Genomic DNA, 22,347 nt, shown 5'->3' with positions numbered 1-22,347 from the left:
ATATACAAGGGAATATTACTCAGCCATAAAAAGGAATGAAATCGGGTCATTTGTAGAGACGTGGATGGATGTAGAGGCTGTCAAGCACAGTGAAGTAAGTCAGAAAGAGAAAAACAAATATCGTATATTAATGCATATATGTGGAACCTAGAAAAATGGTGCAGATGAACCAGTTTGCAGGGCAGAAGTTGAGACACAGATGCAGAGAACAACGTATGGACACCAAGGACGGAAAGTGGTGAGGGGGTGGTGGTGTGATGAATTGAGAGATTGGGATTGACATATATACACTAATATGTATAAAATGGATAACTAATAAGCACCTGCTGTATAAAAAAATAAAATAAAATTCAAAAATTAAATATATATATATTATAGCTACTCTAAGAATTTGTAACCTAAAATGACAACTTGTACACAATATTAAGTAACTTTTGAACACTTTTACTGTAAGCAAAGATCAGTGATCAAATTGTTGGAAGAGAACAATTCTAAACAAACTTGGCTTTGGTCCAGTGCTTGGCCTGGATATAGTAATATTGAAACTTATGGATTGTAGTTGTTAGTTTTAAGCATAACTTTATCAGAAAATTCATGTTTCTTAACATCCATTGCAGCCAAGGTCCATAAAGAATAGTAATCTTATGTATTTCCTTTTGCTATTTGACTACAAACTTCATTGATATTAAAATGTGGCCATGAGGTAAACAAGACAGGAACTATATCTAAGGGAACAAAACACTAACAAAAACTGGTTGTCAGGAAGTCAAGGTTGTCCTGAAAATCACTGATAGTCTTTATGAGGCCTTGGCAAGAGTCATAAACATGGTTACAAAACACATAAGAGGACAAAAAGGACAGAGTCCTCAAACTAGTACATAAAATAACAGGTTTTAAGAGTGTCTTACCTTCTTCTCGTCTTAAATTCCGTTCAATGTTTGCTACACAGGAAGCACAAGTCATACCAGTGACCTGTATGTAACACTTAGATGAAGTCTTTGCCTCCTCTTTGTCATGAATTGGTGTCATCATTTTGGTATGAAATTCATTAGTTGAGGTCAAAAGTGGCATTTCCGATGAGGACTGAGCTATTACTACCAGTGGCTCATTTGTATCTGGTGGACAGGAAAAGATTCTTTTCATTTGAGGTATTCTCCAGCTGCATCCTTGTCACTCATCACAATCCACACCACCTGGCACTGTCAATCCACTCCTTTAAAATTGTAATGGACCAAAGCCCAGTGCAATGTTATCTCTACACTTTCTAGGAAGTGACTTCCAAGTTCAACACTGCCCGTCCCAATTCTCGGGAAAATCTGAACTAACTGAATAAACAAAACTATACATCAATATCTTCAAGCCATTATCTCTACCCCAAACCCAAGTAGACAATGGTTTGTTAATAGATAGCTCTTATTTTTATCATGAATTTTTATCATTATGTTAACAATTTACATACTGGCAGTAAAGCAATTCGTGATATAGTAAGTGGAACCAAAAGTAGTTGGCAAAACAGCATTGAAGTATAATGTCATTTAAAAATTGTTAGAGTGTATATATGAGAACCTGCAAAAGAAAGCCTAGGAGGGTACATACCAAACTATTAATGGTGGCTCCTTCTGGGGAATGGGGTTAAAGCAGGAACAGAATAACAGACAGATGAACAAATTTCCTCTACAGACACTTCTGTATGTTCGAACTTTTAACACCAATATATCGTATTTTTAAAATTAAAATGCCTTTGTGGACAATGGAAGAAGAGGCAAAGAGTAAGTCAGCAGTAATATTCATTTTTCGCAAAGGAGTGTTCAGAGACTCTTTCCATAGAATGTTTATGGACTGTGAAACAGTGGAAAGCTTCTGTCATCCAAGAAGCTCCCCTGCAGTCTCAGGAAAGTTGCTATTCTGTTTTACTTTATCCACTGCAGTATTAATCACCTCCCAAGAAGGGAGAAAGTATTCCCTTTTGCACATCCATGTATCAATACATGCAAAAAAGCTAGAGTTTCTACTCTCCTGCACAGATAAGGAGGAAAAGAAGTGATGTGGAAATTTCCACTAACCTAACTTGTTATTTCTTCCCCTTGGGCAAAAAACTGGTTCAGGTCTGTTTGGCTAGCCGACAGAGGAAAGCTTGCATAGCAGAGTTGGTTTTTAGGGTGCTGAAGAAGGGCATCTTTTGAAGAAACTTTAACAAAAGCCTTAGCATTTCCCTAATGAATAATGATCTAGACTTCTCAAATCAGTTATAATAATGGCTCTTAAATTTTAACACACATACCATCACCTGGGAGATCTTGTTAAAATGCAGGTTGTGATTTAGTATATTTAGGGTGGGGCCTGAGACTCTACTTTTCCAACAAGCTTCGAGGTGACGGCAGTACTGTCAGTCTGAGTAGAGCAAAGGACACTCTGAATAGCAAAGGACAAGATTCTCCCAATTCTGAAATGAGTCAGTCTCTGGTCTTAAGTGGATCAGTTCAGAAAATGATATTCATTAAGATTACGAGAGTATTATTTAGAACAAAGAGGAAAAATTTACCAAATAGTACCAAAAATTCAAAAAGGAGGCTCATTTGCCCAAAGGAAATAGCTTTGGCTTTGAAAAAAAACATTATTTTAATCTAGCCAGGAGCTTATTCATTCTCTCATAATTATTAATATCAAGACTTAAATTTGAACTTGGACAATGAAAAAAAAGTTTATACTACCAATTACTTTAAGTCTTGTTCCAGAGTAATTTAGTTCTTTCAGGTACCAGAAGTAACCTAAATACCATCTACAATTTTCACACTCTAGAAGTACAGTATTAAATTAAAATAAGTCATAGTGGTGACCCCCCCCTTTTTTTTTTTTGGCTGCATTGGGTCTTTGTTGCTGTGCGTGGGCTTTCTCTAGTTGCGGCGAGCGGGGGCTACTCTTCGTTGCTGTGCGTGGGCTTCTCATTGCGGTGGCTTCTCTTGTTGTGGTTGTGGCTCACGGGCTCTAGAGCGCAGGCTCAATAGTTGTGGCCCACGGGCTTAGTTGCTCTGCGGCATGTGGGATCTTCCCGGACCAGGGCTCGAACCCATGTCCCCTGCACTGGCAGGCGGATTCTTAACCACTGCGCCACCAGGGAAGCCCCAAGGTGATCCCTTTTAGCTACATTGGCATGACTTCTCAACAAAGATTCATAAAATTGTGACCTTTACCCCAGTGAGTGTGGCAAGAAGAGCAAAACCTTCCATCTGCCACAGAGGCAGTACAGGTGTTAAAAAGCCACAATGAATTAAATGGCTAGTTTCTTTAAATTAGCTTTTCTATAAGCTGTAGCCACACTACTTATGCTTAAATGAATTCAAAAGGAAGGCTGACTCTCCTGCACTTGAGGCAACAATCAGAAAAGATTCCAAAAATTTCAAGAAAGGGTTTCCAATCTGATCCTCAAAACTGGCAGGTTCAGTCTAAAGTAATATGAAGAATAAATACATAATCAGAAAATGGCTTAAAAACAATTATAAACATCATGTCTGCAACTTACTCTCAAATGATTCATAAAATGGTATATACGTGTGTGGGTAATGTGTGTTTGAATATATGTCTGTCGACAGAGAAAGAGAATGATAAAACAAATGTGGCAAAATATTAACAACTGTGGAATCTGAGTAAAATTGTTAAACAGGAATTCTTTGTACTATTCTTGTAGCTTTTCTGTAAGTTTGAAATTAAAGATAAAAAAGTTACAAAAAAGGAAAAGGAATTTGAGTATTGTGTTTGCTTTAATTGGTTAGTGAAGACAACTTCATATACTATGTCTTTTTAAGAGAATGATGAGATTGATGGTCATGATAAAAAAACACCTCCCATTTTTCTCACTACCTCCTTTAACATTTATGGCCCACCCAGGACTGGTATAACATGAAGGCGAAATGCACTGATCCCTGTACCTCTAGGAACAGGTCAGAGTGGCAGACTGTGAAGCCTGGATCAGCACTGACACTGGCATTCAGAAAATGGGTAGCCACAATTCTGGTGGCATCTTAAACTCTGATCTCTAGTAGAAACACACAATGCAGTCATTTGTTATCAACCAGATATATATATATTCTTTTTCAGATATATATCATCTTTTTCAGATTCTTTTCCATTATAGGGTATTACAAGATATTGAATATAGTTCCCTGTGCTATACAAGGGTCCTTGTTGTTTATCTATTTTATATACAGTAGTGTGTATCTGTTAATCCCAAATTCCTAATTTATCTCTCCCCCCATTTCCCCTTTGGTAGCCATAAGTTTGTTTTCTATGTCTGTGAGTCTGTTTCTGTTTTGTAAATAAGTTCATTTGAATCATTTTTTTTAGATTCCACATAAAAATGATATCATATGATATTTGTCTTTGACTCACTTCACTTAGTATGATAATCTCTAGGTCCATCCATGTTGCTGCAAATTACATTATTTCATTTCTTATGGCTGAGTAGTATTCCAGTGTGCACGCATATTCGCGCACGTGTGTGTGTGTATCTTTTTTAAGGCACAAGAATCTTGGTCTTTTGAGATCTTCTTTATCAAAGTGAGACTTCTAAGTGAGAATATAAAATGGTGCAGCCATTTTGGAAAACAGCTTGGCAGTTACTGAAAAAGTTAAACATATTCACCATATGACCTAGAAATTCCACTCCTAGTATATACCCAGGAGAAATAAAATAATATATTCATGCAAAAACTTGTAACAAATGCTCATCACAACATTATTCATGATAGCCAAGGAGTGGAAACAACCCAAATCTCCATCAACTAATGAATGGAGAGACAAAATGAGGTATATGCATACAATGGTATACTATTCAGCAGTAAAAAGGAATGAAGTACTGATACATATCACAAACATGGATGAACGTTTGTTATCTTGAAAACATTATGCTAAGTGAAATATGTTAAATACAAAGGGACAAATATTCTGACTCCACTTATATGGTACTTAGAGTTGTCAAATTCATAAAGCCAGAAAACAGAACAGTAGATAAAAGGGGCTGGGCTAGGGGGAGGTGAAGGGGAAATGGGGAGTGACTGCTAACCAGTATGAGGTTTCTTTGGGAGGCTGATAAAAATGTTCTAAAATTACATAATGGTAATGGCTGCAAATTCCTATGAATATACTAATAACCACTGGATTGTGTACTTTAAAAGGGTGAATTTATGGTATGTGAACTACATCTTGACTTTAAGAAGTGACAGTTCTATAATTTCTAACATTTGTCATGAACATGAAAATTAAGAATGTTTACATCTCTGGGTCCTTTTCCACTGACACTTATCTACCATAATAGTTTGAGCATGTGACTAATTTTTTATGCTTCTCAGTTTTAGTGAGCTTGAAAAGAGAACACTGCTATTTGATATCTTTCATTCTGACCAGAAGAGCAAAGGTTAATGACATTGTCTAGAAATTAGTTATTCAACTTTTCCATTGTTATTTACAGCAAGAAGTTTCATTTAGGGAATTTCCAGTTTAATTCAAGGCAAGGTTCAATTCTAGTTTAAAACAAGTTCACATGGGCAAATTCCATTGGATATACGTCTTTGGTTTTAGTTCAAAGTAAGTGCTGCCAGGAAACAGGAAGACTTTGGGCCAGTTCTAGAGTCAGGTTCATTTGAATGCCTAAATTCAAAACTACAGTTAAAATTCTATTATTTATTTCTACTTTTTTCTTTTTAAAATAACATTTGCTTCTCCTATATTATATATACAAAAATACATACATACATCCTTGTCACACACACACACACAAACTTAAAATACATAAGAAAGCAAATTGAAACCAAAATATAACCTTTATCCTACCACTCACAAATAACTACACTCACAAATAACTACTGTTAAAATTTAGTTCATGTCCTACCAGGAATTTTATTCATTCATATACATAAATAACGTATACATGGTATAAATCCTTATACATGTGTTTATAAAATTTTGATCATACTGAACATACAGCTTTTTTGCTTGCTTTTTTTTCAGTTAACAAAATATCTCAGACACTTTCCCGTGGCATTAAGTATCTTCAATACCATAATTTTTTATGGCTGCTTAGCAATTCATCATATGAAGGTATCATGCTTTATTTAATGTTTCTAGTTTTTAAATATTATAAATAATTAGGCAAACATCCTTATGCATCCTTGTATACACTGCTGACTACTTCCATATGTCTTATTTCCAAAAAGTGGAATAGCAGTGCCTATTACTCATTTCTCGTTGATAAAAGCCAAAAGAACCAGCAAAGTGTTAATAAAAGAACATTAAAGGAATCAAAGAAAAAAATGATATTACCTGACAAGGAAGCATCAAATCCCATGTCTTCTATTGCTTCTCTCAAGGTTTCTGGAGAGGTTAGTAAAGGATCATACTCAACAGTCCCTTTGCCATTTGCAAGTGATACTCGTATGGATTTTACACCTGCCTTTTTTAATATGACACCCTCAATAGACTGCACACAAGAATTACAAGTCATGCCATCAATGTTTATCACGGTTTCTTGAGTCAGAGGCTGGCTAACTATGTTCAAAGGACTCTTTTGAAGAGATGAGCTGGAGGGAGAGTTTGAAGTACTCTCAATTTCATTTGTACTACTAACTCTATATTGCCCTGGTGATATGGCCTCTATTGCTTTTCTCAGAGTTTCTGGAGTGACTAAACTTGCCTTGTACTTGACTGTGGCAGTTCTATTCTCTAAAGAAACGACTACACTGCTTACATATTGGAGTGTAGATAAAGCACTTTCAATATTTGACACACATGATTTACAGTGCATGCCATCTATGATGAAAATGACTGTTGAATTGGTATATGATGGACTCCTTTGCTGTGATCCTTCTGAGGATTTGACTGGTGTGTTCTTTAGACGTTCTATATCAATAGCTCCCAGTTTGAGGTACTTGGGCTGTTTTTTGATGAATGCTGGAAAGCCCACAGCTTCAATCTGCTTTTTTATTTCCTCTGCTGTGATAAGATGAGGTTGATAAACAACAGTAGCTTCTTGATTGTCCAGGGAAACTAGTTAATAAAAAGGAAAATAATTATTTACTTCAGTCATTCCTGGGCCACTTCAGAAAACATTCTGTCGACCAAATCAATACCATATATAACTGTTTCTCTCATTGTTCTCATTATCCTTTCTTAAAATAATTCTGTTCTTTTCAGAAAATGTTAATGATATGGAATAGTAAGAAAGTAAAAGATGTGACCACTACATTTGTGGTCTCCAAGTTTCTGCATGCCTAAATAGAAACATATTAGAGGTCAAGATGACCCTAGGCATGTTGTGTTAAGAACCCTGAACTTCATGAATCACCACCCTGGCTGCCTTTTATGCTAGTTCAAGATTCACATAACTTTTATTTATAACCATTAACTTTACCAACATTAATGCTGGGAATACACTGTACCTCAGACTTCAATGAAGCAGTAACATTCTAGTCCCACATATTCAAAACCCATGCTTAAGAAAAAAGCAAAAGTTAAAAAGGCCAAAACAGAAAACTAAGCCTCGCAAATCAATCAAACAAATAACATCAGGCATACTACCTTTAATTCGCTGAACACCTTGCAGTTTCCCAATTTTTCCTTCAATGGTGCTAGTACATGAATGGCAGGTCATCCCTTCCACCTTCATCTTCAGCATGACTTCGCCTGCTTGAGCCATACTGAAATCTTCGCAGATTCCTGACGTTTTCTCCAGAGTTCCTGGATCTAAACTGAGAGCCGGAACCAGCTCTACTATCTGACTGGCATTCACTATAGAAGGGATTATCACCACCACTGCAGTTCTCTGCTGAGGGGAAATTTTAATGTCTGTCACACCCTTCGTCTTGAGCAATGTGCTTTGGATATGCTCCCATGGCGGAGCCAGTGAAGCAGTAACAGTCAGAAACAAGGTCTCAGTTAAAACAGGGAGCGGCTTAGGATTGTGCAGAACAGCATCAAAGCCCATGTCATCAATGGCTTCCTGTAGGGTCTTTGGAGTCTGCAGTTTAGGGTCATAAATAATGGCTGCATTTTTTTCTTCCAGTGAAACCTTTCAGAAGGAAATTTCAGAAGTCAGTTTAATTAAATTACATGACATGGAACTTAAAAATATCAATCATCTCACCACCGACAAGAATGAAACAAATAGACAGACAAGATGAAAAGGCAGAGGGCTATTTACCAGACGAAGGAACAAGATAAAACCCCAGAAAAACAACTAAATGAAGTGGAGATAGGCAACCTTCTAGAAAAAGAATTCAGAATAATGATAGTGAAGATGATCCAGGACCTCAAAAAAGAATGGAGGCAAAGATCGAGAAGATGCAAGAAGTGTTTAACAAAAACCTAGAAGAATTAAAAAACAAACAAACAGAGATGAACAATACAATAATTGAAATGAAAAATACACTAGAAGGAATCAATAGCAGAATGACTGAGGCAGAAGAATGGATAAGTGACCTGGAAGACAGAAGGGTGGAATTCACTGCTGCAGAACAAAATAAAGAGAAAAGAATCAAAAGAAATGAAGACAGCCTAAGAGACTTCTGGGACAACATTAAACGCAACAACATTTGCATTATAGGGGTCCCAAAAGGAGAAGAGAGAGAGAAAGGACCCAAGAAAATATTTGAAGAGATTATAGTCAAAAACATTCCTAACATGGGAAAGGAAAGAGCCACCCAAGGCCAGGAAGCACAGACAGTCCCATACAGGATAAACCCAAAGAGAAACATGCGGAGACACATAGTAACCAAACTATCAAAAGTTAAAGACAAAGAAAAATTATTGAAAGTAGCAAGGGGAAAATGACAAATAACATACAAGGGAACTCCCATAAGGACAACAGCTGATTTCTCAGCAGAAACTCTACAAGCCAGAAGGGAATGGCATGATATACTTAAAGTGATGAAAGGGAAAAACCTACAACCAAGATTACTCTACCCAGCAAGGATCTCATTCAGATTCAATGGAGAAATCAAAAGCTTTACAGACAAGCAAAAGCTAAGAGAATTCAGCACCACTAAACCAGCTCTACGACAAATGCTAAAGGAACTTCTCTAAGCGCAAAACACAAGAGAAGAAAAGAACCTACAAAAACAAACCCAAAACGATTAAGAAAATGGTAATAGGAACATACATACTGATAATTACCTTAAACATGAAGGTATTAAATGCTCCAACCAAAAGACACAGGCTTGATGAATGGATACAAAAACAAGACCCATATATATGCTGTCTACAAGAGACCCACTTCAGACCTAGGGACACATACAGACTGAAAGTGAGGGGATGGAAAAAGATATTCCATGCAAATGGAAATCAAAAGAAAGCTGGAGTAGCAATACTCATATCACATAAATTAGACTTTAAAATAGAGAATGTTACAAGAGACAAGGAAGGACACTACATAATAATCAAGGTATCAATCCAAGAAGAAGATATAACAATTATAAATATATATGCACCCAACATAGGAGCACCTCAATACATAAGGCAACTGCTAACAGCTATAAAAGAGGAAATCAACAGTGACACAATAATAGTGGGGGACTTTAACACCTCACTTACACCAATGGACAGATCATCCAAACAGAAAATTAATAAGGAAACACAAGCTTTAAATGACACAATAGACCAGATAGATTTAACTGATATTTATAGGGCATTCCATTCAAAAACAGCAGATTTCTTCTCAAGTGCACATGGAACATTCTCCAGGATAGATCAGTAAATTTAAGAAAATTGAAATCATATCAAGCATCTTTTCTCACCCCAACACTATGAGATTAGAAATCAATTACAGGGAAAAAAACACAAACACATGGAGGTTAAACAATATGTTACTAAATAACCAAGCGATCACTGAAGAAATCAAAGAGGAAATGAAAAAATACCTAGAGACAAATGACAATGAAAACACGACAATCCAAAACCTATGGGATGCAGCAAAAGCAGTTGTAAGAGGGAAGTTTATAGCTCTACAAGCCTACCTCAAGAAACAAGAAAAATCTCAAATAAACAATCTAACCTTATACCTAAAGGAAGTAGAGAAAGAAGAACAAACAAAATCCAAAGTTAGCAGAAGGAAATAAATCATAAAGATCAGAGCAGAAATAAATGAAATAGAAACAAAGAAAACAATAGCAAACATCAATAAAAGTAAAAGCTGGCTCTTTGAGAAGATAAACAAAATTGATAAACCATTTGCCAGACTCATCAAGAAAAAGAGGGAGAGGACTCAAATCAATAAAATTAGAAATGAAAAAGGAGAAGTTACAACAGACAGCACAGAAATACAAAGCATCCTAAGAGACTACTACAAGCAACTCTATGCCAGTATAATGGACAACCTGGAAGAAATGGACAAATTCTTAGAAAGGTGTAACCTTCCAAGACTGAACCAGGAAGAAAGAGAAAATATGAACAGACCAATCACAAGTAATGAAATTGAAACTGTAAATAAAAATCTCCCCAACAAACAAAAGTCCAGGACCAGATAGCTACACAGGTGAATTCTATCAAGCATTTAGAGAAGAGCTAACACCCATCCTTCTCAAACTCTTCCAAAAACTTGCAGAAGAAGGAACACTCCCAAACTCATTCTATGAGGCCACCATCACCCTGATACCAAAACCAGACATAGATACTACAGAAAAAGAAAATTACAGTCCAATATCACTGATGAATATAGATGCAAACATCCTCAACAGAATACTAGCAAACAGAATCCAACAACACATTAAAAGGATCATACACCATGATCAAGTGGGATTTATCCCCGGGATGCAAGGATTCTTCAATATACGCAAATCAATCAATGTGATACACCATATTAACAAATTGAAGAATAAAAACCATATTAAAAAAAAGAACGAAACAATTCAAATGGAGGTTCTCTAATAGTTCTTATCTTTACTATTCTCTTTGGAAAGAAACACAAAATGTCTTGTGTACCTACAGGAATGGTAAAGCTCTATGTAGGTATACATGACTCATGTACTGATCAGGCATTTGAAACGTACATAGACAAAACGTGCCCTAGAATTTCATAACAGAGAACAAAGTACTCTTTCTTCCATCTCCTTTCACAACTTATTCCAACACTCCACACTCTACCAATTCAAAAGTTAATATAGGAAACAGGATCAGCTACAGACAACAAATTTGATATTAAGTTTAAAGTTTTAAAATGTTCAATTAAGACACCTTTGTTGGCAAGAAAAGGTATAAACATGCTGGCAACATTCATAGGGTTTTGCAGCAAATATTTCTATAACCTTCTAAGTCACTACAGTCTAGTATTATTTTTGTTCAAAATAAGAACATCTTTATTGTTCTGCCTGATTTGATTATAAAAACAATGATTGTATTCTTAAAGCTCAGCAACTGTATATAAATTTAACTACTACCGGGACATCTTACCCTGCATCTCTTTTGCTAACAGGTTACAAAGATTTATGAAGTAGTCACACACACACACACAAACTGGATTGGGAGTCAGAAGGTTTGAGCTCCAGTGTCAATTCGCCACTTATTAGTCAACCACACTCATTAGTTCTACCATCTGAAAAATGAAGAAATGTGCCCTATTATCTTCCAGGGTTGTTATAAGGATGATATGAGTAAATAGACAGGAAAGTAGTTCTTTGCAGCAGCAAGTCATATAAAAGTAAACACTGAACAATGAATATCAAGCATTTATTTATTTTTGGCTGCATTGGGTCTTCGTTGCTGTGCACGGGCTTCCTCTAGTTGCAGCAAGTGGGGGCTACTCTTTGTTGCGATGAGCGGGCTTCTCACTGTGGTGGCTTCTCTTGTTGCGGAGCACAGGCTCTAGGTGCAAGGGTTTCAGTAGTTGTGGCACGCAGGCTCAGTAGTTGTGGCTCGCGGACTCTAGGGCACAGGCTCAGTAGTTGTGGAGCATGGGCTTAGTTGCTCTGTAGCATGTGGGATCTTCCCGGACCAGGGATCAAACCCGAGTCCCCTGCACTGGCAGGCAGATTCTTAACCACTGCACCACCAGGTAAGTTCCTATCAAGCACTTATTATATGTGCCAGTAACTGAGATTCTCATGATACAAAGCTGATCATGACACAGTCACAAGGAGCAATACTAGAATAGAGGATAGAGAAAACGGACACCCATTCATTCCTGGGAATATGTGTCAAAAAAGGTTTCTTAGAGGAGATAATACCTGAGTGTTAAAGGAAAACCAGAAATCAGCAAGGATACATGAAGCAGAGAATTTATGACAAATGGAAACACAAAAGTAGAGAAAGATGACAGGCTTGCAGAATTAGGCAACTGCTTTATTATGCGGCCTCTTGTATGCCAATAATAGTCTGTAATTTATCCTGTAGGTAATAGAGAGCCATGGAAAAGTTAAGCAGGGGAATGATATAGTTATATTTGCATTTAGTGAAGAATCATTTTGGAGTGACGTGAGTGATGGAACTGTGCTGTCCTGGCTGTGGGGGTAGTTAAAAGAATCTATACATGTGTTAAAATTTACCAAACCTAAAAACAAACAAACAAAACTGATAGAACTATATACCAAAAAGAAGTCAATATTTTGGTATAATTTTAAAAACAAAAAAATTAAGAGATTAAAAATTCAGTTCCTCAATTGCATTAGCCACATTTCTACCGTTCAGTGGCCAATGTAGCTGCCATATGGGACAAAGTAGATACAGAACATTTTCATCATTACAGAATATTCCATTGGACAGTACTACTCTATGTACTACTATACTTTTTATGATAAATCGCCAAACTTTTAAAAAGGGAAGGGGATTTTTTTCCCCTTTATGTTTAAATACATTGTATCTGGTATCTTTTAAACAAGACCTGGTTTTGAGCTTATCCTCCCCTCACAATTTCAATTTACCAACATACGCAATGAGAAAGTTTTTTTTTTAACATCTTTATTGGAGTATAATTGCTTTACATTGTTGTGTTAGTTTCTGCTTTATAACAAAGTGAATCAGCTATACATATACATATATCCCCATATCTCCTCCCTCTTGCGTCTCCATCCCACCCTCCCTACCCCACCCCTCTAGGTGCTCACAAAGCACAGAGCTGATCTCCCTGTGCTATGTGGCTGCTTCCCACTAGCTATGAGAAACTGTTCTTAAAGCTGATTTTTAAAGCAAAAATCACTTTGTCACTACATGGTTTGCTATACTTTCTACTGCTATAGCCTGTCTTCTATTTATAAAAGACATAAAAAAATAAGGAAACTATGTATATAAAATACTACACAAAAAAATTGTATTACCCTATGTTGTTTTCATGCTGCAAACCAGAAAACACTTCCTTATTTAGTAGCTTCCATTTGTGTGTTTTAAAGATGGATCGACCACACCTAGCACAAAAATGTTCCCCTTTGGGATAACAGCACTCAACTTTTCCTCTGAATTTTAGATATCAAAGAGACTTTTCAAGCCTAAGGTCTCAAAGGAAACAAAAACAGGCAGCACCTTTGCTTCTTTTAAGAGGAAATTCACATAGTGATTATCACAATACTGTTCTGGATGCCAAATCCTTGGGCAGGAAGCTAAAATAGCATTTATTTATTTAACAAATATTTACTGAGTACCTATTATGTTCCCAGCACCGTGCTAGCTTGCTAGGGGTCCAATGGTGAGCAAAAGCAGGCACAGACTCTGTAGAGCCAGAAATTGCTGGCAGCAGTCTGTCTGATTCTGGGTCTGTGCCACTCTCCTTTCACATGATCCCCACCAATGTAAACCACTTTCGCCTATTCCCCACAGTGCTCGAAAGTTTCAACAGCTTCTCTTTCTCAGAATCTTTCATTAGGAATCAATGCTGTTGCTCTGTTTTTTTTTCCCCAGAGAAACTATTTTTCTATTCTATCAATAATTCCTCTGAAAATAAACATCTAACAGTCTACAAGTTATGAATGTGGCTCCTATGAAGGACTCAAGATGGAGGACCGTTCACTATATTTAGATGAAGGTAGGAGTTGAAGAGAACAAATCAAACGTACTCTGTGGCCTCAATAGCATTAACAGTGGTGTAAAGGGTGCTCATTGTCCATAGGAATTGTAAAGATCCATTATTTTAATGGAGCTCTTTGTCTGCTGAAATGTCTAAACCTTGCAAGTCAAGCACCGTATACTTTATCTGCCTGTGTTTTCTGTATACTTTTATAATTACAGATTATAAAAAGTGATCCAATTTCCTATCTGAAGGCTAGGAAATTGAATAAATTGCCCAAGAAATCCAGCAAGAAAATGAAAGAGCTAGGATTCAAACGTAGGTCGATTTAACTCCAAAATCCATGTTCTTTCCATCTATAAGTGGTGAGGCTAGATGATCTTCAATTTCCTTGAAAAACTAAAATTCTATGCCTATGCTTTGAGCAATGTGTGACATAAATAAAAACACCTGAAAAGTATGAAATATTTCTAGTGTATGAACCAAATTTTAGTTCTATGTTTACTTTCGCCCCACACATTTCATGTCTACTCTCATACCAGTTTAAATAAAAAATAATTTAGAGAATATATTTCTTTGGGTTTTTAGCAGGATTTGACAATTACTACATTCTAACATTTCTCCATTTTCAAAAGCCACTTTGGGAAAGGTCCTTTGCTAAAGTTTCAGCACACTGAAATTCCTTTTTATCCTCCCAGGAATTAATTTATATGTCATCATAAATTCAGATTAGCATGCTACTCAGCCAGTGGGGGAGCCTTCAAAGGGTTTAAAGCCCACTTTCTAACATTTTCATAACAACTCAACATAGAGTGATTCAGAGGTTTTTGAGAGCTTGAAAGGATTCTGTCATTTTTCAGACTAAAGTCAGAAAAGTAAAATGATTTACAATAATCTTGACTTTCTAATATGCTTGATTCTCCTCCCACAATTTTGACAACTAAAAACTATATAAAATACATAATAGGAATCTTATTTATATTACATATGTCTGAATACAAATTCTATTATTGTTTGTTGAAAAAATAATATATATATATATTAACACTCTACTTTGATGCTTCAATATAGCATACTGAAAATTAAAGTAAGATAAGAGTAAGCCATCAAGTTATATTAATATTTATCCTATTTGACCAACCTAAATAAAGGTTACCACTTAAAATTATTAAATCAATGTATGAACTAGCAAAAGACAATTTCTTAAGAGACTAAGAAAATAGCCCAAAACCAATCTAAAATTTTAAAAGCCAAATGCTTTAAAATGAAAAAGATGTGGAGATTTTGTTAGTTTAAGTTGTAGCATTGTTTTTCTGTAAACTGAGTGCTTTGTCAGAATTTTCATTGCTAATATAATTTTATTTTGCTTCAAAAATTATACAACTGGGACTTCCCCAGTGGTCCGTGGGTAAGACTCCTCGCTCCCAATGCAGGGGATCCAGGTTCGATCCCTGGTCAGGGAACTAGATCCCGCATGCATGCCGCAACTAAAAATCCCGCGTGCTGCAACTAAGACCTGGCGCAGCCAAAATAAATATGTTAATTTTTTAAAAAATTATACAACCAATGCATGATTATTCATTATAACAATTTAAATACAAAGAAAGGAAATAGTGAAAGTCCCTCTTTACATCATTCCTCCACTGCTAGTTTCTACCTTGGATTTGACATTTCTTTGATCCTTGGGATAAAGTTCAACTAAATCAGAAACATAAGCCTCTTTGAATAACTGTCTGCATCTTCATGGATGGACGAGTATTACCTAAGAATTTATATAAGGCAAAATGCCTATATTACTCTAACATGGTGTTTGAAAAAAGAAGTGTTCAGTGTACTATCATCATTTGCCATAGCAAAAGTTAGGGGGAGAAAGTTCCAAATAGAAACAAAAAGATTGATTTCTTTTTTTTTTTTTTTTTAAGATTGATTTCTATACGCTGATAGGGAACAGTATCTAAGATGTATTTGCTAAGTGAATAAAGCAAAGTATAGAACAGTATGTATATAGTATGCTTCCATTTATATAAAAAGGGGATACACAAACACACACACATATACAGTTGACCCTTAAACAACAAGCAATTGGGGGAATTCCCTGAGGCTATTACAGTTGGCCCTCTGTATCCTCAGTTCCACACCCTCGGATTCAACCAACCATCGATCATGTAGTACCACAGTTCATATTTTTTGAAAAATATCCATGTATAAGTGGACCTGTGCAGTTCACACCCGTGTTGTTCAAGGGTCAACTGTATAAACACACACATATAGATATATACATGTAAATCATTTTATATTCAGAGTCTATTTCTGGAAGAATCTATACATACTAAACTGATAACTGGTTTCTTTTGGGAAGGGGATTTTACTCTGGACATGTGTTATTTTTCCAATAATTTTTTTTTAAAGTTACTTTTAAGGGGTTTTTTGGCGATGTTGTGCAGCTTGTGGGATCTTAGTTCCCTGACTAGGGATTGAACCCTGGCCCTCTGCAGTGAAAGTGCCAAGTCCTAACCACTGGACCACCAGGGAATTCCCTAGGTGGTCATTTTTTTAAAGGATAGTCTGTATTAGGAAAATGGACTGCAGCCTTTAACTGAGTAAAGGGAAAAAGTACTCAAAATGCAGTTAAATTTCAAGGACAAAGTAATTTGTTAATAAGGCATTAACCTTTAGAGCCATTCAGTACTTATATCTAATTAAATTTATTTTACATTACCACTTTCAAAAGGCCAGACAATCCCAGAGAAAGACCTTCACATTATCTGCCCATTATATTTTTCCCCTGAACAGACCACTGGGGTGATTAAATAAACCTTCAGGTTAATCCCTTTAAAGTCTACAGTCTTGACACTGGCAGAACAAGAGTATTACACTCATTTATAAACTTCACAATTTAAGACACAATTCCCAAAATGTATTTAAACACTGAAACTGCAAAGACATATAATCATATTCATTCTACTTTTCCAAAATTAGAGACTTCTTGACTATTCAGTTTCCCTGAATTCTGTTAAAGCTCTAATCTGTTCCGCTGTAACATTTTTTAAATAAAGCAACCCCACTCAATTTAACATCACAATTACATTACTTCATATCAGAGTTTTATTCCAAACACTACAAGAGCTCCTTGACTTAGTCGAAACAATGTCCTATTCAAATCTGGTTTCTAAACTGACTGCACATTGGTCTTAATTATAATCTCACAAACTATGATCCAGAAATTTCAAACCTTAACAGTCCTTGAAAAGTGATCAATATTTATATATTAACATGTTAGGCTGCATTATGACTATAAATTATGTTTGGACAAGGACAATTTTCTTTCTTTTTTTTTTTCTTTTTGGCCATGCTGCAGGGCATGAGGAATCCTAGTTCCCTGACCAGGGAATGAACCTGTGGCCCCCTGCAGTGGAAGCACAGATTCCTAACCACTGGACTGCCAGGGAAGTCCCAAGGACAATTTTCTATATGGTGCCTAGAAAGAGGTGAATCCACCTTTTGTGGACTTAATTAAAGGACTGTGGTCAAAATGTTTTACTTTTGCAAAAACAGATAACCATGTGAACACACTAAGACTCCTTCCAGGGTCTCAGAACTGGTCAATGCCAGTGAGAGGCTCTGAAACCTAAACTTCATTAACATCACTATAAATCTGTCTCTGGGCCTAGAAGACAACACTCAGTAAAATATTTTTTAAAGGAATGAGAAAAGAGGAAAGATCACTAGTATACTCTATATCATGTGGGCTTTTGACTAAAGAAGGAGAGGCAGAGCTGGAAAAGGCAGAAAAAGTGTGTTTCCTTTCATTTTCAGCAAACAAATTATGACTGTGCCCTGGAAAGTATAGCCTTAAGTATCTGTCACTGCGACCCATATAAATCACTGTTGATAACACAAAGTGCTTTCATATTATATTTCTGCTACTCTTCCTTTACAACTTAATCCAATTTAATTGCATTTTTCTGACCTTAAATAGGTCATATTAAGCAGTGGTGAATTCTGGGAAGATGCGGTAAACATAGAAGCCTTACATATGAGTGGGGTGCAACAGTCTTTGGGGAAAATTTATACAGGAATGTACTTGCAAATGTCAAAACAGAATCTAGTCCTTTAGTTATACATAGATATGCTGGCAAAAAATTAATAATCAAAAATAGTTTGTCAGAGAGTTGGGGGTTTTGGAAAACGCATTAGTTGTCAGTAGACAATAAGAACCTAAATCACTTGGAGAAACTTTGTGAACTAGTTTCTGGATGGTTAAAACAGCTTTACTTCAATCAGCACAGACACTTAATTAGTAAGATTTAGCTTCTATTCTGGCCTTCAGCACCAGCCATGTTAGATCAAGCGGAGGAAGTTTAATTGGTTTCATTTGAGGATAAATCAAGTGGAAGTGCCATATTTATTATTCACTGAAATTAAATTATTCATTTTTTTTTTTAAATTATTCATTTTTAAAGTTTGGGACTGCGGGTTGCAGAACTACTTTGCCATCCTCTTTTCTAATTAGCAAATTGAAAAACCATCCATTTGATTTTCGGACAGTTACAATTAGTGAAAAAAATTACAAAATGTTTTTATAAATGTATTTTAAATATAAACACATTTGAGAAAACCTGCAGTATAGTTAATAAAAGTTACCTGTCATCTCTCAGCTTTTCCAACTTGGCTCTCTCCCCAAAGCAAATTAAAGGCAGGAGCATCCTTGGGGGGAGGAGGGGAGGAGGCAATGAGGAAGCCTCTGAAGTGTAGTTATGCCAAGGTAGATGGTAAATACAAAGGAAAATCCTACTTTTGGAGAATGTGAAAGGGAAAAATTCATATCCAAGTATTCACATGGATGCCTACAGGACAGAAAACTTAGCAGAAGGCATATTACACTGTGTAAAGAAAGCTTTTCCTGCCACAACCATCAACATAGTCTTAACTGACCAGAGTGTGTAGTTTAGTAAGCAAATGAGAAACACTGCTTTCCTCCCTCCCATACATGTAAAATGGATACAAAGTTTACTTTGTGCTCTCTGGCCAAGATGAATATGAAACTCAGACATGCAAAAAATCACCAAGAGTTTCAGATATAGAAAAGAACTGCCCACATATTGGCACCACACGTCACATGTGGTAAGAATCACTATGCGCCAATTAGCCAACTTTTTGTAATAAAAACAAGACAAACTGAAGCCAATCTGCTCAAGATCTCATGAGACGTCTGAATCACAGACGAGAATACCATAAGGAGGGGACTTCCCTGGGGGTCCAGTGGTTAAGACTCCACACTTCCAAGGCAGGGGGCACGGGTTCGATCCCTGGTCGGGGAACTAAGATCCCACATGCCGCGCGGCACAGCCAAGAAAAATAAAAAAGAATACTGTAAGGACAAGAAAGCATGAATCCTGTACTTCACAGAAAAGCTAAAACCCATTTTGAAATCTCTGAAGAATAAACAGGTAAAAGATTAATGTTTCGATTAATATTAAAAGACAGATCAAAAGTATTTGATCTGGAGATACACAAAATATTCTGGTTCCATGAAATTAAGCCGTATGAGCTGTTTGTAAATTCTGGAAATTAATCCCTTGTCGGTCACATCATTTGCAAATATTTTCTCCCATTCTGTGGGCTGTCTTTTTGTTTTGTTTATGGTTTCCTTTGCTGTGAAAAAGCTTTTGAGTTTAATTAGGTCCCATTTGTTTATTTCTGTTTTTATTTCCATTACTCTTGGAGAGAGATCAAAAAAGATATTGCTGTTATTTATGTCAGAGAGGGTTTGGCCTATGTTTTCCTCTAAGAGTTTTATAGTGTCTGGTCTCATACTTAGGTCTATATCCATCTTGAGTTTATTTTTGTGCATGGTGTTAAAGAATGCTCTAATTTCTTTTTTTTTACATGTAGCTGTCCAGTTTTGCCAGCACCATTTATTGAAGAGACTGTCTTTCCTCCATTGTATGGTCTTGCCTCCTTTGTCATAGATTAATTGACCATAAGTGTGTGGGTTTATTTCTGGGCTTTCTACCCTGTTCCTTTGATCTATATTTCTATTTTTGTGCCAGTACCATGTTGTTTTGATGACTGTGGCCTTGTAGTATAGTCTGAAGTCAGGGAGCCTGATTCCTCTGGCTCCGTTTTTCTTTCTCAAGATTGCTTTGGCTATTTGGGGCCTTTTGTGTCTCCATACAAATTTTAAGATTTTTTGTTCTAGTTCTGTGAAAAATGCCATTGGTAATTTGATAGGGATTTCAATGAATCTGTAGATTGCTCTGGACAGTATAGCCATTTTGACAATATTGATTCTTCCAATCCAAGAACATGATATATCTTTCCATCTGTTTGTGTTATCTTCAATTTCTTTCATCAGTGTCTTGTAGTTTTAAGAGTACAGGTGTTTTGTCTCCTTAGGTAGGTTTATTCCTAGGTATTTTATTCTCTTTGATGAGATGGCAAATGGGATTGTTTCTTGAATTTCTCTTTTGGATCTTTCATTGTTAGTGTACAGAAATGCAATCCAATCAAAAAATGGGCAGGAGACCTAAACAGATATCTCTCCAAAGACGACATACAAGATGGCCAAGAGGCACATGAAAAGATATTCAATATCGCTAATTATTAGAGAAATGCAAATCAAAACTACAATGAAATACCACCTTACACCAGTCAGAATGGCTATCATCAAAAAATCAACAAACAGTAAATGCTGGAGAGGGTGTGAAGAGAAGGGAACCCTCCTACACTGTTGGTGGGAATGTAAATTGGTACAGCCACTATGGAGAACAGTATGGAGGTTCTTTAGAAAAACTAAAAATAGAGCTACCATATGATCCAGCAATCCCACTCCTGGGCATATATCTGGAGAAAAACATGGTCTGAAAGGATACATGCTCCCCAATGTTCATTGTAGCACTGTTTACGATGGACAAGACATGGAAGCAACCTAAACGTCCATTGACAGAGGAATGGAAAAAGAAGATATGGTACATATATACAATGGAATATTACTCAGCTATTAAAAAGAATGAAATAGTGCCATTTGCAGCAACATGGATGGACCTAGAGATTGTCATACTGAGTAAAGTAAGTCAGACAGAGAAAGAGAAACATTGTATAATATCACTTGTCTGTGGATTCTAAAAAAGAATGATAAAAATGAACTTATTGACAAAACAGAAACAGACTTACAGACTGAGAGAATGGAACTTATGGTTACTGGGGGTAAGGGTGGGGAGGATGGATAGTTAGGGAGTTTGGGACTGACATGTACACACTGCTATATTTTAAATGAGTAACCCACAAGGACCTACTGTATAGCCCAGGGAACTCTGCTTAATATTATGTAAAACCTAAAGAATTTGAAAAAGAATAGATACATGTATATGTATAACTGAATCACTTTGCTATACATCTGAAACTAACACAACATTGTTAATCAACTATACTCCAATATAAAATAAAAAGTAAAAAAAATATTCTGGTTCAAATTTAATGATTCATGCACTTAAAATATATAATGAGCTTCTGATTATTAGAAAGAATCCATCAGATTCCTAATTTAAAATCCTGCACTAAATCTGATGTCCAGTTAGACAAAGCTCCCTTTAGAATATTAACATCTACTCTGGGCAGTGTGTCTAAAATTTATCTTTTACATGTGGATATGAACTAGTCAAAAGAAAAGCATTTTAGGACTGATGCAAGCTGATCAAATTCCAAAGTTGCATTAACTTTCCATCATCACTATAATGAATATTGTATAAAAGCAAATTTATAGAAAACTTCTGGTAAATATTATAGAACCACTGCCAATATAAAGTTGTTTTAATGATGCTGAAAACTTAAATATATTAAAATAATAAGTACATTATACAAATGAAGACACAAGCCAGTTAAAATTACACATTAACTTATTAAGCCCTGGCAGTGAAAATAAACATGCTGAAGAGTCAGCAATTCACAGTAAAATATTTAAGAAAAACCATTCATATATTACCATCATTATAGTAGAAATCCCCAATCATTTGGCAAGGAGATATTGTTAATTTCTTTGGGCCCTTAGATACAAGTTGCAGAGAAATAGGAGAGAACAGGTGGGGAACCAAAGTGAATGAAGCATGGGAAAGAGTTCTGTGCTCCAAACAGTGCTGAGAATCCTGAAGAGTGACAAGGAAAACGATGGGCAGGGGGCAGCAAAAAGGCTTGGAAACGGCATGGAGATATACTAGGAAATTCCAATCCACTAGTCAAATAGTACAACAGGTAGGAAGGTCCAGATAAACTCTTAAAAGCATCAGCAAAATACATTATCAAATTCAAATGATGAGAATGTCATGAAAATAAGTAGCAAGGATATCATGAAAATAAGTAGCAAGGGTGACAGG

The 22,347-nt window shown here is 36.1% G+C and overlaps 1 protein-coding gene across 1 annotated transcript in view; it reads right to left on the bottom strand.

Moving 5' to 3' along the window:
• Positions 1–22,347, bottom strand: part of ATP7A (ATPase copper transporting alpha) — a 79,214-nt gene that overhangs the window by 50,589 nt on the left and 6,278 nt on the right. The window contains exons 2-4 of the mRNA XM_065900624.1: positions 7,570–8,059; positions 6,316–7,038; positions 909–1,115 (exon numbers count right to left, since the gene is read on the bottom strand). Coding sequence (XP_065756696.1) covers positions 909–1,115; positions 6,316–7,038; positions 7,570–8,059 — 1,420 coding nt within the window. The remainder of the gene's footprint in view (positions 1–908; positions 1,116–6,315; positions 7,039–7,569; positions 8,060–22,347) is intronic.

The sequence above is a fragment of the Phocoena phocoena genome, chromosome X, assembly GCF_963924675.1.
Source record: "Phocoena phocoena chromosome X, mPhoPho1.1, whole genome shotgun sequence".
Lineage (NCBI taxonomy): Eukaryota > Metazoa > Chordata > Mammalia > Artiodactyla > Phocoenidae > Phocoena > Phocoena phocoena.
Note: the sequence above shows the minus strand (reverse complement) of the source record. Positions and strands in the feature narration are given on the sequence as shown.